The sequence below is a fragment of the Corvus kubaryi genome, unplaced genomic scaffold, assembly GCF_017639235.1.
Source record: "Corvus kubaryi isolate FWS band 111438036 unplaced genomic scaffold, C.kubaryi_AGA036_p1.0 137, whole genome shotgun sequence".
Lineage (NCBI taxonomy): Eukaryota > Metazoa > Chordata > Aves > Passeriformes > Corvidae > Corvus > Corvus kubaryi.
In genome coordinates, this window is record NW_024580671.1 from 4,272,078 (window position 1) to 4,286,896 (window position 14,819).

At 37.2% G+C, this 14,819-nt stretch overlaps 1 protein-coding gene across 4 annotated transcripts in view; it reads right to left on the minus strand.

The window, feature by feature from the left end:
* The window catches only part of ACSS3 (acyl-CoA synthetase short chain family member 3), a 69,564-nt gene that overhangs the window by 5,185 nt on the left and 49,560 nt on the right, over window positions 1-14,819 (minus strand). For 3 of the 4 annotated variants that reach the window (XM_042017663.1, XM_042017664.1, XM_042017666.1), the window contains 4 exons: window positions 11,113-11,208; window positions 8,425-8,488; window positions 2,073-2,154; window positions 967-1,089 (listed from right to left, as the gene is read on the minus strand). In XM_042017663.1, the coding sequence (XP_041873597.1) occupies window positions 967-1,089; window positions 2,073-2,154; window positions 8,425-8,488; window positions 11,113-11,208 (365 nt within the window). The remainder of the gene's footprint in view (window positions 1-966; window positions 1,090-2,072; window positions 2,155-8,424; window positions 8,489-11,112; window positions 11,209-14,819) is intronic. The other variant, XM_042017665.1, reaches the window with a different exon arrangement.

Below are 14,819 nucleotides of genomic sequence, written 5' to 3' on the forward strand. Positions count from 1 at the left end.
TATGTGAATTTGTTCACTTCTGTGTAATCAGATTTTCTTCTATTCTCTTCTAAGTTTTCTAGCCTCCAAAAACAAAATAGGCACTAGACTAACAGTCATTATAAACCAAAAAATGATTCACAGATTAGTTTCTGATTCAGTGAACAGTTAAATTCAGAGCTCTTAAAAGCGTACTTTTCTCTTGTACATGCACAGCACACCTTTTCCTATACTCCCTGAATAAGTAATTGATATGTCATCAGGGAAATTTGTAACTGGCAATCAATCACAGTGACTCCAGAAAGGTGAGTGAACAATCATAGGAAATTCAGACACTATCATGAACTTCACATTTTCAACTTTTTTTGAGTTGCATGGGTATTATGTTAATGACTTTCAATTTAACAGCAGGGCTTTTTTACAGAAATTTTCATTGCTCATTTAGCACTTCTCATACAATAAGAGACAAAACAGCTGTCAAAAAACTGTGGAGTCTTCCAATCAAGAAAAAGCACTGAACTGTTAACCTCTGAAAAAAAAAATCAGCCAACACTGAGCATTGTATTTTAGGAAAAAAGTTTCTACTCCTAAGTAACTTCAGCAGCTGGTGAAACTACATGTCACACTGACACTACACTATCTTAATGTATTCCCAAATAAATATGTTATGCTTCCCATACTGCCACCACACTGCCCCTTAACTCCACCTTCAAATACCAAATTATGCCTGCCTTATCAGTCCCATGGTACAAACTGCTTATTATTCACTAAATTTGTTATGTTTCTGGAAAGCATCTTAATAGGAAGAACCTGAAACAGGAGATGTTTTGGTTAAAAGCACCAATGGCAATGCAAACAAAACAAGCAGAAGGAATATGAGAGATCTTTCTGTGTGAGATTTTGAGATGTGATGAACTGTGGAATTTTCAGTCGCAGCTTGCTTTATTCATCTTTCACTCTTCTATTTTGTTGTCGGGCAATGCTAACCTCTTCAATCGCACCTGCTGAAATTCTGTGTCCAGCAACATTGATCACATCATCAGCTCGAGACAGGACATATAGATAGCCATCTTCATCCATATAACCAGCATCCATAGTATCATAATATCCCTGAATACAACACAATGCAAAATAAATTCAGAAAGAGTACTAGGAATATTCCTTAATTTACCAAGGAGCACCACCACCCCCCCAAAAAAAAATAGATCTGTTTCAAATTATATATGCTTTTGGTGCTTAAAAGATTTAATTCTGTAATATTTTTCACCATTTTATGTCATATTATCCTGTGCAGCTCCCTTTCCAGAAAGGTTTTGTTGTCTTTGTTAATACAGAGAAGAAGACAATAGATAAACCCTGACTTTTTTCCAACTTCGCTTACTTTGATCCTTGACAGCTCGGAGAATAATGTTGCCCGGATCTACACAAGCAGAATGGAATTGCTGCAATATAATGACGGCTGTCAAATTGCTCCTAAAGATACTCCTGTTTGCTGTATCCAAACATACATTGTCATCATGATGCAATTGCACATGGAAAATAATCTGCGTGACCAATTCACTCATTTACTTTCATTGAGCCAAATCTTCCATTCTGAACATTTGTATAGGGCCAATCTACCTATTTCTACAAGGAAAGAAGGAAGACAATCCTTGGATAGTTCATCTGACAAGGAAACATAACTAATGCAGCAAAAAGCCTCCAGTGTATTTAGGTGCACAGTGGGCAAGTGTGAATTTTGGACTGATACCAAGCTAGCAGGGCTGCATGCCAACAGGAGGAGTGTATTTGAAGTTGTGCTAGTGTAAGGTTGCAGGTTTATATCTTAGATTAAATGATATAAAGTGACTTTTTGGCTCAGAAGCTTAAGGTTTATTTCTTCTGTTTCAAATCTTAAAAAAACCAACAGCATACAAAAAATTATAGATGAAAAAGGATTTACCTTGAAATGGTTTTAATTATATATACATATATCAGTTATCTCCAATTAAATTATGACAACTTATGATAAAACTGTTTCCCAGGTTAAATCTAGTATCATTCAATTCTGAAGCATTACCAGAAGTTTATATAATTGATTTCATAATTCTTACTGGAAATTTTTGGAAATACAACTTCTCGAAAGTTTCTTGATTTTCCCAAAGACCTGAGAATGCTCCAGGAGGCAAAGGCAACCTTAAATTGAAAAGAGCAGAGAGAAGTAGTAAGAAAAACAGATATAACAAATACAACTCATGCTCTCCATTCACACTTTGTTTTCAGATAAATAATTGTCTACACAATCAGAAAACAGTTCAGCTTAATAATATGCTGGTAAGAGATAAAAAAGGCTATATATTATTGTCATCAAATGTATATAGCTCTGCACTGTATCCAGACCTATCTTTTATATAATACAAGCATCTCAGTAAAATAATACTCAGTCTATTAAACACTATATACTGTAAGCATCTGTCAGTAATTTGTGCATACACACCATGGTACAGACAACTGTATTATTATAGGTGTCTCTTTCTCTAACACCCATACACACTCACACCTGCATAGAAAGACAAATTATCAGACAAAGATCTTCAGTTTTGTAAAAAGATAAAACTCAAAGGACTTCAATCGTGAGAATCTGAATAAAAATGCTTTTCTATTTAAACTGTGCATAATATTATTGGAAATACTGGATAAGGTCTTTGAAAATATATTGATACAACTCACTAATAGAACTTTCTAAAATAGTTGTGCTTAAAGCTGCAAGATTCTGGATTGCTTTATTAGTTGAGTTTTGAATGTATACTAAACACCCCTTCTTCAGTCAATGATATAGGCATGAGAAAATATGGGACACTTCACATACACATCTGTCAGAAGAAGAGAAGCTGCAGAAGCCTCAGCTAACAGAGTGCTTGTTTCTTCAATGCTCTGACAGGGTCAAACACAGATTTCTTTAACTGCCTAAGATATATATATTCAGGCATATCAACACAAGTTTTAGGAAGTTACCCCTAATAATAAGAGAGAATGATTGTGTAAACTAACATATTTATTTCGATAAAATCATAAATGCACCATATAGATTTTACTAGCTTATGCCTGCGTTGCTAACTAGCAAATATTTAGCCAGAGGTATTTTATTTCCTACTGATAGTATCCCTGTCACACCAGAAGGCAACATCTCTAGCAGTGGAACAGTTCTCTGTAGCATAGCAATTCTCGTGTCATTACAAGTCTCCTATGACGGTCAGTAACAAGAACAGGTGCCACATGTACATTTCTAACATTGCATTTACAAAAAGAGTACTTATCTATAGATAGATAGATAAATAAACACACTTTAAAAAAATCCTAACTATGGTAAAAACAGTACAAACTACACTGAAAAGGCCGTATCATCCAGTAATGATTTGAATTCTTGATTTTTTACAAACCAAGTTTTTTCAGCTTAATTCTGAGCTAGCATAATAGAATATACTACTATAAATATTACTGCTTTTTCTCTGAGGGTTCTGGCTCAAAACATCCCGTAAATGATGTTCCTTGAAAGTACGGTTAAGGTATGGCCAGAAATGCCAAGACACTTCCCAAGTAGTCACCCAGGGTTCAGGACGGCAGGTTGGCTTCTGCCCATCTGGAAGAAAATCACTGCCCTATTTTAAGCCTTTCAAGCTTAGTAAAATCTCTGTGATATAAAAACATGACCCACGGAGTGTTTGCCTTGGAAAGAAAGATTAGAAAACAATATATTGATCCTAGTGTTTGTGTATGCATGAGTTTAAAAGAAAAAAAATCTCTTGTTTAGATTCAAGAAAAGCCACCAGAGAATGGCAGTTACTATTGCTGTTGCCTGGTTGCTAATAGCATAGCAATTCATAACAGCCTCAAGTCATTGCAAATTTTTCACCTTAAATTTATTTAGCAGACTGAAACATCTTTGTGATGGGAGAGAAAGAACAATTCATATTGATAAAGTCCTTAATTTCCCCACAGCTCTATTCAGTACTTTGCAGTTAGTCACTGAATAGAAAGGAACAGTTTTATTGCTGAAATTAGAAAAGCATTTTCCTTTCTGTCATTGTTTAGAAATCTAAACATAGAAGTGTGGAACATATCACCAAAAATACAATCCTCACTTTCACTATTTGGTTTTCTTGTCCTTGTTTGGATTTTTTTTTTTTTTCAGATGGGGAGACCAGGGGTGTCTCATGTTCTAGTTTGGTGGGGGTTTTTTGCTTGTTTGTTTGTTTCTTTTAGGAAAATTGTACTGATAAATACATCCACACAGCATATTTCGTGAGCCTGTGGAAAGCAAACTGCTTAACTAGTGGCTATCACAGGTATCTCTACAGCACATATCATAGCAGAATACAGACAACATCTGAAAATGTGCTTCCATGGCTTTCTGTGAAAGACTATTACAGTTAGGACCCCATTCACTAAGCAAAAAGTAAATGCCCTCTTCCATGTTAGTCTTTCAGGCACAATAATTCCAGAGCAATGGGCACATGTGAATCTTTGATAAAAGCAGAGTTCTTGGCATCATGACCAAGTAGAATTTCTAGGTTCTGTGCAAATGCAAATTAATAAAGGTAGAACTCATCTTGCCAGAATATAATTATGCATATTGAAATTTTGTCAGGATATCAGAATTAAAATGTCCAGAGCCAAATATACCTCCAAACCACTGCTGTCAGTGGGAATGCTGCCATAAATACCAAAGGAAGCAGAACTGGATCATAATTACATGCAAGGAGCCAGAAGAGATAAAATGAGACAGTCCGAAAATAACAGCAATCTGAAAACAAACATCTCTTGCTTTTCTCAACCACTCCATTAAAAAAAGAAACCGAACACTTTGAGACGTTTGATTTGGGTCTTTTTGCCCTAGAAAATGTAACACACACCCACAATAACTCAGTATTTAAAAAATGTTGCCTCTTTGTCCAAAAACTGAGTTGATACTCAAGAACTTTAGGAGCTATTTTTACTAAGAGGATATATTGACCAAAAATGCGGGGTATGCATAAGTAAGCATGATTTCTCCACAGATGGTCCCACTTTCCTTTCACAAGGGACAGGATCACAGAAGAACAAGACAGGAGGAGGTAGGTTCCTTCATCATCATTTTCACAATGTACAAAGAAGTTGCTTTGCTTGGTTTCCCTTTGGGACATATTTATTGTATTTCCCTAGCTGTCTTTCACCTTTCTCTCTCACCAGCACAATAACAGCAGTACAAATTATGCTATTCTCCATTTACTCCAGTGAAATTAAGATTAAATTTGTTGAAGTACAAGAATACAGACCCAGGCCTATTTCTCATTTAAAGATTGAATACATTTAAAACAGCATCAGAAAAACCAGGAAAACTGTGTAAATTAACGATTTAAATCACATGGGTTCATTTAACAAAGATTCATTCTGGTCACATTTTACAAAGATAACCAGGTAATTTCATTATAAATTGGAAAGACTAAGATGAATCAGCTTGACAGCACCACAAAAAACCTGAAGTAGTTTAACAGTAACTGCTTTCTGGTAGAGAATTTTAAATTACAATCACTATTTGTTTTTATAAGTATTGTTTCACAGTTCATTTATTTTTCATACAATGGTGGTTATTTTTCACAGAACAGCCCACCTTTACCTTAGCCCAAGAAATCTGACTCCTACATATCACATCCTTTCAGAATGCCACTCATCAAAATGGTGTAAGATTCCTTGTTAATGGAACCAAGCAATTATAGACAGAGAATTCAAAAGAGAATTTGCACAGAAAAGCAGATTTCTGAAATGAAGGTAAAAAATGATTGGAGACGTTACCTTGCTGGAATTCAGAAAATATATCCTTTTATTTTATGGTCGACAATGATACTCAGAGGCTGTTCATTACAGCCAGTAAAAGCAAATATAAGCCACTGTTAAATGAGTTTGGGCTTCTGAATGGAACAAAATCATCTTGACTGGCAGCTATAATTATTACTCAAGAGTTTATGTAGCGCTGGGCATAAACATCACTCATAAAAATTTTTGATTGCAAGTTTGAAAGGCATCTGGAAGCTTTTTCAGACTCTAGGAACAAAAACACAGGAAAAAGTGTAGAGAATAGTAGAAGATCTTGAACATTCATCAATCTGTATGAAATACTACTTCTGTTAGCTGAAAGGTGTCATAAAAGTAGTTGATCTCACTTGGATTTTGCTTTAGTGGGAAAAGAGAAAAAGCCATCAAAAACTAGTGAAACTGCTTGGAAAAATTTCAAAGTAAGGAAAGTTTAAATGGTATTTACATGTACTCAGCCAGAATTGCTCTCACACTGGAAGACCTTCTTACTGTTTTATGTGGAAAGGGAAAAGACAAAGCTGATAAACATGTAGAAGGAAGATAAATTTTTTGCACACGTTCTTTATTTAAACTGACCTTCCATATAACACAGGCTGAAAGATGCCATCTACTAAATCCATGCCTTAATCAACAACTTTTGGTTAAAATAGAAATCTAGGTTAGATTAGACTTAAAAATGTCAAAGTAAACCACCATACTCCCAAGAATTTATTCCAATGTCTTAATACTTTCACTGCTAAAACAGTGTTTTATTTTTCATCTGAATGCATCTAGCTTCAGCTTCCAATCTAGCATAATTTCCTTATGCTAGATTAAACAGCCATCTCTCAGAGATTATTTTGTCCTTTATTTTTGTTTATTGAGTATTTCCTGGCCTTGAAAAAGTTATTGTTTTACTAATCTTGGATGAATTATACACCACAAGTTTTCATACCACTTGGATTCCAGCACTCAGGTCACTCTCATTCATATGTCACAAGAAAACTATGCCCAAATATGAGTCTGCTGAGTCAGGGGAGACCATGTGAGCACTCAAACCTACACCTCTGTGTCCTGGTGACTTAGCCAAAGATGCTGAGAATGAGGCAGGGTATAGACTTCATCCTGAAAACACATATCTGCATTACACAGTACAATAACTTAATGTGATACTACTTTAGTCTCCACAACGGCCCAGGCAGGATTTAGTAGATGGCATCTTTCAGTGGTCTAGTTACATTAGATCAGTAGTAGAGCTGAGTAAAAAGCCTCCCCACCTCAGCAACTCCACCTCCCACGCAAGCACTGCGCCAGCCCACCCACAGTTAGCACTGCACGTCTGCAGCTGCAGCGCCTGCAGCTCCTGTCTCTCGCCCCCAGCTCGTGTGCCTCAGCCAGCTCTGCAGTCCTCAGCTAACTGCACTAACAATTCATCCAAATTGCTACATCCATCCCAATGCTTCAGCTTTTGACAGATTTTCAGTTCACTCAAGGTTAATGCTAATCTTTGTATTTCCTTTCATTCATCTAAACAAGAAGTGAAGACTCTGAGCTACCAGAGCTCTCCAAAATCTACCACAGAAGAAATGGATGAATACATTTCCTTTGGGACTTGTATTTGCTGGCAGTTAGAAAGTGTTCAGAGCTGAAGTTATTTTCTGCAACTGAAAAAAGAGCTAGCTACAGCTACCACATTCATCACAAAGCAGGTGTCTCTCTCTGAGGAAACAAAACTGTTTGAAGAAAATGCCATTTGCCTAAAAGCCTGTAAAACATCCAGAATACAGAGCTGGCATGGGCTGTAAAGAGCAGTAGCCTATAGAATGTTACAGGAGTAAGGAAAGGTTCTGGCAACAGTGAGAAGGCAACAGGCAAGATACATGTAACTGATGTTCACAGAGTGATCTAAAAAGAGGCATTTTATCTAAGGAAATGTGCTGAGAAAGGTGTACTTTCAAAAAGAATATTGAAGTTTATGGAACTCATCTGACAGGACTCTGGAAAACGTTACTAAAATCACCTATATGATGCAAACAGGGGGTTTTGATATATTTTTTTTTCTGGAGTCCTTTCCTGCATGTATTTTGTCCAAGTACTGCTACAAATGAACACTCTTTCATGCAAAGCACACACAGAGACATCTAGCTTTTTTTTACAGAGAGCAAAAAATACATGTTCTCCCCCAAAGAATGTGCATTAATTGGGATTAGAAGACAGTGAAAGAAGAGGCAGCATCACACCTGTAAGCCAAAGTATGTCAATTTGTACTGCTGTACCATTTCACTAAATTGAAAGATAAAATAGTGAAGGGAATGATTCGGTATCTTGCTTGTACAACACAAGAGGAAGGCATCATCCTGTGCCAACACTCTGGTAATTCAGAAAATGGTAACCTTTGCTGTAGTCTAAGAAAAAAACCTAAGCAATCCACACTCATTCACTCACACAATTTCATCTGCAATTTTTCAACATTAATGGACATAAAACATTCTGGCAGTTTGGTATCGGTATCAGAGACAGACATGCTTTTCAATCCTCATTACTTCAATTATTCTTTTTATATAAACTTTAGCCAAAAGACAATCAACCCATGTAAGAAGTTTCTTTTAACAGTAAGATATTTATTTTTCTTACTTTACCACAATATTTCCCAAAGTCTTTGCCTTCACTGGTTTCTTATTTTCATCCAGAATCATGACTGCAAAAAAAATAATATAGGAAGGAAAGTTTAGTAGTGCATTTTCAGGTGGAGGAAAGTGTCTTTCTTTATGGATATCAACTTACATCTCACTTCAGAATGGCAATGCACCAAGCAACAAAAGGAGTTAAGTAATTTGGGAGTGCCAAACTGGATAATCTCATGACTTTATTAACATTCAGCCTGAAGTACAAAAAGTCTTAAATAATACTCATGCTTTGAAGGCAGAAATAGCACAAAGTCCCAAAAGGGAAAAACACAGAACTAAAAAGTAAAAGAAACCTTCATACTGCATGAAGCCTTTTCCCTGGATGACACTGGTCCACCACCTTCAGTGAAAGCATCATATCCTGATACTGAGATTTCTGAGGAAATCATCTGAAATAGCCTCTTTTGTGCAGTTATCTGGGAAATTAAGCTACTAAAACCATCCATTCCATCTCAAGGTGTGGGCATAAGAAAGGAATGACAGGTACCAGCTTGGCCTATGAAAATGAAATTACCTAAGGTGAAGCAATTGAACCATAGAAAAACAGGGAGGGAAGATTTTGACAGACTGGGCTGATAAGGATTACATGCTTTTTTGAAGCCTATCCAAGCAAAGAAAGCAATGTTCAGCTGAATCTGAATAATAATCTGAATTACAAATAATCTTACATTCTGTATTACAAAGTTCCAGAGGAAAGGGGGAAAAGTGGATGACAGACTTCTGACTAAAACTCTGCTAAGACTCATACGAGTAATATCATATCCTATCTCTTCAAAGAATGTCAAGATCTGTAAATGACTACTTCAGGCTGAAGCTACTCCTTCAAAGATGATGGTAATTTTAAAGTAATCAAAGAGCCTGCTGAAAGCAATGGCTCAGCACACAGACACAAGCAGGTACACCAAGGCCAGTTTTACAAACACCTGTCTGTGTAGCTGTCAATGTTTTCTCTCCTACTTCTATGATATTAAAGTAAAATCTAATCAGTTTACTGTAACTGTTTCATCAAGGTACCAATCCCAGTAATCAGTCTTCTCCTTGCAAGCAGCGTATTTCAATGTAGGAAAATTTGGGGAAGTGAGATGATATGCTGCTCACTCCTGAATTACGGAAGAACTGATTCATTTCTTCAAAATGTGGGACCTGCTTCAGTCTGAAAATGCACTGAAATTATCTGCAAAGGTTCAAGTAGATCAAGGGGAAAGCCCAGTATAATCTCTGATTTAAGGCAACAGACCTAGAAATTAATATAGTATCCTGACTCACTTTTAAATGCAATTTGTGCCACTGCACTTTGATATCATAACTCATATTCCCTTTGTTCTTAAAAATCAACAACAAATTTGTCTCTTTTTAGCAATATGTAATAGGAAATAATTTGTATGTGTTTAAAAAAAAAAGTAGATCTTGCAACTTTTTATTTATATTGCAGCATGTCTTTACTAACCATTAAGAGTTGCATGTATAAACTAAAACCACAGTATCGATCTTCTAACTGACATAAGGATCTCCTCTAATAAATACAGTAACAGAAGGAAAACAACATCAAACAGAAGTGGATGACGGCAAGACAGTGGCCAATATAGAGTAATTTTAAAAAATCACTAGTTTATGAATAGCTGCATTACAGGATATATTTGGTCAAAGACTGGAAGAGGTAAAGTTATTCCATAAATCTTTAGTGAATTTCAGTGCTCATTTTTTGTTTCCTTTATAAGGTATGCTATTTCCATCATTCTCTTTGAAGAAGTTCTTTACTTACACTAGTCCTAATGTTCCAAAATATTCATCAGAAATTTTTATACTCCTGCTACTCATATTTCTTCCTAGTCCTGACTATCATCTGATAACATGTGTGATGCAATTACATCCATTCTTTCCTACTTATAAGAACTCTAAAGAAACTTCATGGCATTGTTTTAATGTTGTTTTTAAGCTATTGCTCATCTTCATGTCATAACTGTAAATGCCAAAACCAAGAGCTGCTAAAAATGTTCAGTGCTTGTTTTTTTTTAATGCTCACTACCACTTACAAGTATTTAAAGAAAATAACAGCTTAGATCTTTCTGAGCAATGATGTGAGAACTTTTTCTGAAAACCACTTGATCTTTAATGTAATTATTTTTCAGACTTCAAGTAATTCTTGAAAACTGTGTTAAAATCAGGGTTCCCAGGTTTCAAAATACTTTTGCACTCTTCATTCTGTGGCTGCACCCCTACATGCACCTTCCACACAATGAGTGTTGTCATGTTGTCAATGAGCTTTTCATGTTGGTCCATAGCCTACTGTTTCTCCTGACTGGAAATAAAAATGCTCCACAGGTACTGATAGTTTGCTTAACATCTCTCTCAAATTGTATAAAAGTGTAGAAGTGCATGCAGAAGTGTAGACAAGTAATGTGTCAAAGTACATGCTAGCATTTTCATATAATAAAGGCAGAAGCAGTTGATCAATTTTCTTGAAGATAACTGAATTTTTTTATTCACAGTCACATTCCACAACACACAAAAAGCAGGAAGGAGGAAAATAAGTTAATAAGACTGTAATTTTATTTTGCTACAAGGCACCACAATTAAGGAGCACTTACTCAGAAATATAAGCAATGTCCTAGTAACATTTTTAGCATAGTCTTACCATTATATCCTGGCACTGGTTTTCCTGCCTGTCCGAGTGGAGGTGTTGTAGAGTTTCCCAAACCAATGCAGGAAGCAGTAATTGCAGAACCAGATTCTATTAAGAGAACACACATATTGTCAGTTAAGGTTGGTTTTAGTTCCATTCAGTATTTATTAGTTCTAAGTTTTTTGATGCTCAGCACATCAAAGTAAAAAAAATAAAATTCCTAGACAATGGAAGATTTAGAATTCACAGAATCATGGAATATGCTGAGTTGGAAGGGACCCACAGGTATCATCCAAGTCCAACTCCTGGCCCTGCACAGGACACCCCAAGAATCACACCATGTGACTGAGAGCATTGTTCAAACACTTCTTGAACTCTGTCAGGCTTGGTGCTGTGACTGCTACCCTGTGGAACCTGTTCTAGCACCCAACCACCCTCTGGGTGAAGAACCTTCTCTTCATCCCCAACCTAAACCTCCCTTGGCTCAGCTTCATGCCATTCCTTTGAATCCTGTCACTGGTCACGAGAGAGAAGAGATTGGTACCTGCTCCTCCACTTCCCCCTGTGAGGAAGTTGAAGACCACAATGAGGTCTCACCTCAGTCTCCTCCAGGCTGAACAGACCAAGTGACCTCAGCTGCTCCTCATATGGCTTCCCCTTCACCATCTTTGTAGCCCGTTTTTGGGACACTTTCAAAAGAAAGATAGCTTTATCTTTCTTCTATTGTGGCACCCAAAACTGCCCCCAGGACTCAAGGTGAGGCTGCCCGAGTGCAGAGCAGAGCGGGACAATCCCCTCCCTTGCCCGGCTGGTGATGCTGTGCCTGATGCCCCCCAGGACCCTTCCTGGCTGCCAGGGCACTGCTGGCTCATGTTCAACTTGCCATAGACCAGGACTCCCAGGTCCCTTTCCATGGGGCTCCTCTCCAGCCTCTTATTCCACAGTCTGTACATCCAGGATTGCCTCATCCCAGGTGCAGAATCCAGCACCTGTCTTTGTTTAACTTTCTTGTCTCATTTTTACTTACTCTGACAATCTCTCTATATTCATTCCAAGTGGCCTGATCCTGCTTCAATCTCCTGTGTACTTCCTGGTCACACTTGAGTAATGACAGGAGTTCTTTATTCATCCACACAGGTCTCTTCCCCCTTTGCCTGATTTCTTGCTCATCAGGATGCATCATTCTTGAGCCTGAAGGAAGTGATGCTTGAATATCAATCAGCTCTCTTGGAACCCTCTTCATTGCAGGATCTTTTCCCACAGGATTCTTCCAAGAAGATCCTTAGAGGCTAAAGTTAGCTCTCGTGAAGTCCATGATTACTGTCTTGCTGCCCTGTTTCCTCCTTGCTCACTATTGAATTCCACAATGGTCACTGCAGCCAAGGCTGCCCTCAACCTTTATATCTTCAACAAGGCATTCCCTGTTTGTTTGTGTAAGGCTGAGGAGCACACCACTCCTCATGGGATCCTCCACTAGTTGTGTCAGAAAGTTGTCATCAATGCTTTCCAGTAATGCTGACACCTTCCTAATTATCCCCACAGTTAGGCAGCTAGAAATCCTTTCCTCCTCACCTTCCTCTTTTTCTTAAGATATTTAATTTCACATAACACTTTTAAGCTACCAGAGCTGTTATTATAGAAGAAGAATAAAAACTATCAAGTCACATAACAGAGAGTTTAAGACCGAAAAAAGCCCAGTTGCTCTACACTCCTCCCCTTTAAGGAAACAATCTGCAGAAATTACTTTGAAATGCTGCGGTATCTGAGCCACAGAAAACAAAGTGTAGGTGGTTTTAGATACTAGCAGGAACACAGGATGAGACTTTACTTTAAAAACAGAGCTTTATCATTCTGAAGATGACCCAAGTCTCAGGTCATTCAGCCTGGAATTCATAGTCCATTCCACCCTCAACTGCCAGCCAACAAAGCAGGTTTGTCTCCAGCTCTATATGTATATCTGATCAGTATGCTTAAACCTATTTTCAGTATGCTTGCATTAGGAAATTAAGAGTAATTTTTGCTGTGAATTTTTTCAACCTCCATAGCATTCATCTGCCACTTCAGAGATTATGTGACTATTCAAATGCTCAAAGAAGCAAGAACAAGAACAAAAACAATCTTACAGACTCTTGTAGTGCTTTTACAGTACATGTTAGTAAGTAGCTGCAAGTCTAGCATTAGCAGCACAGCCAAGCTAGGGCCTAAATACAGCTGTGGGACACAGAATTAAAAATTATCAACTCTCCATGCTAATAAAGACCAGCTAAAAAGTTTGCTTTGTTGTTTCCCAATCTTTCTCTGTTCCTTCTTCTACATAATGCAAATTCCCTGCACAGTCATGGGGGAATCTTTTCTTCTAACACACAGAACACGCAAGCTACAGTTACAGTGGTGACACAATATCAAAATGATCTACCATACCCCATCCGTGGTCACCCTCAGAAGTTGCAGAAAAACACAATGTATTCAACAGTTTTGGAGCTTCATTTTCTGTACAGCATTTATACTGAAGAATTTTCCTCTGTTACTTGGAACAGAAAGAACAGTGAATTGGGAATGACAGTAGAATAGACAGTTTCTTTTTTGACTGTGTTAAGAGAGGAAGCAGTAGCATGGTATACATGTTGCTTTACATATTGCACAGCGAGAACTACAAAACATATTGCAACAGATCAGGCAAGAACAATATTCTTCTGTCACCAAAACATAGGGATTAGGTTTGCTACTGAGAGACAGGGAACAGCACCCCTGTTAGCCTGATGTACCAGTAACACAGGTGTGGACTGGGAATTGACAAACATTTCTCATCAAGAGTCTAAATCCAAAGACGCTAAGGGGAGAGGAAGAATTTCTGAAAATTAGTTTGAGTTCGCTTGACTCTACTGCTAATGAAATCAACAGAAACTTGAAAAGAAACTTCATCTTACTAACTTGTCTGTATTTGTACCTGCTTTTTGGACAAGAGTGACTAAGCCTGAATGAAATTCCATTTATTCTGAAGAATCACAAGTTCTGAAACTTTGTGAAAAGGTCTTTCCAATTGTTGCTCTTTCTTCTATTGTCTTTTCAATTATCAATGGATATATCATTTTCATATTTACTAAGTGCTGTTCTCTCTAAGCCCTACATTCAGTTCCCATAGGCCAGTAAGACTTTATATATATATGAAAAAAATAGGGGATTTTTGGTACTTGGATCAGATATTAATTCAGAGAGGGAATCCCAAAAGCATCTGATCTTTGTGTTAGGTTAAGCATTCCTGAATGCTAAAGATTCCCTTACAATGTAGGATCACAAAGGAGTACTGTCAAAGGACAACATGAAGCTTTGTGCTGCACATTTCTTGGGAAATCAACATGTATCTTTCAAACAGGATGCTGAATTGAAATATCAATTTCCAAAACCTACTAGGAAATAACAGCCTCTTTCTAGGACAGCATTTTTTACCACTGAGAAAATAGTCTGAGTTGAAAGGGGAATTCAATTCAAAATCCTCCTGAAAAGAAATCATCACTGTTCAGAAGAACACAGGATTTTAAGTACAAAAGAGATATTTTCCTTAACAATTATGTGTAATACAAGTACTGTGTGGCCCTTGATTATAGATTTCCAATAAATAAAGTTGCTTATGAACCTTTGGTTTCAATTAAGGCTGGTTTCTTTACAATTCAAGTCAGGATCTAGGTGCAGGTTACAAGATTCAGGTCTGAAAAGCTGAA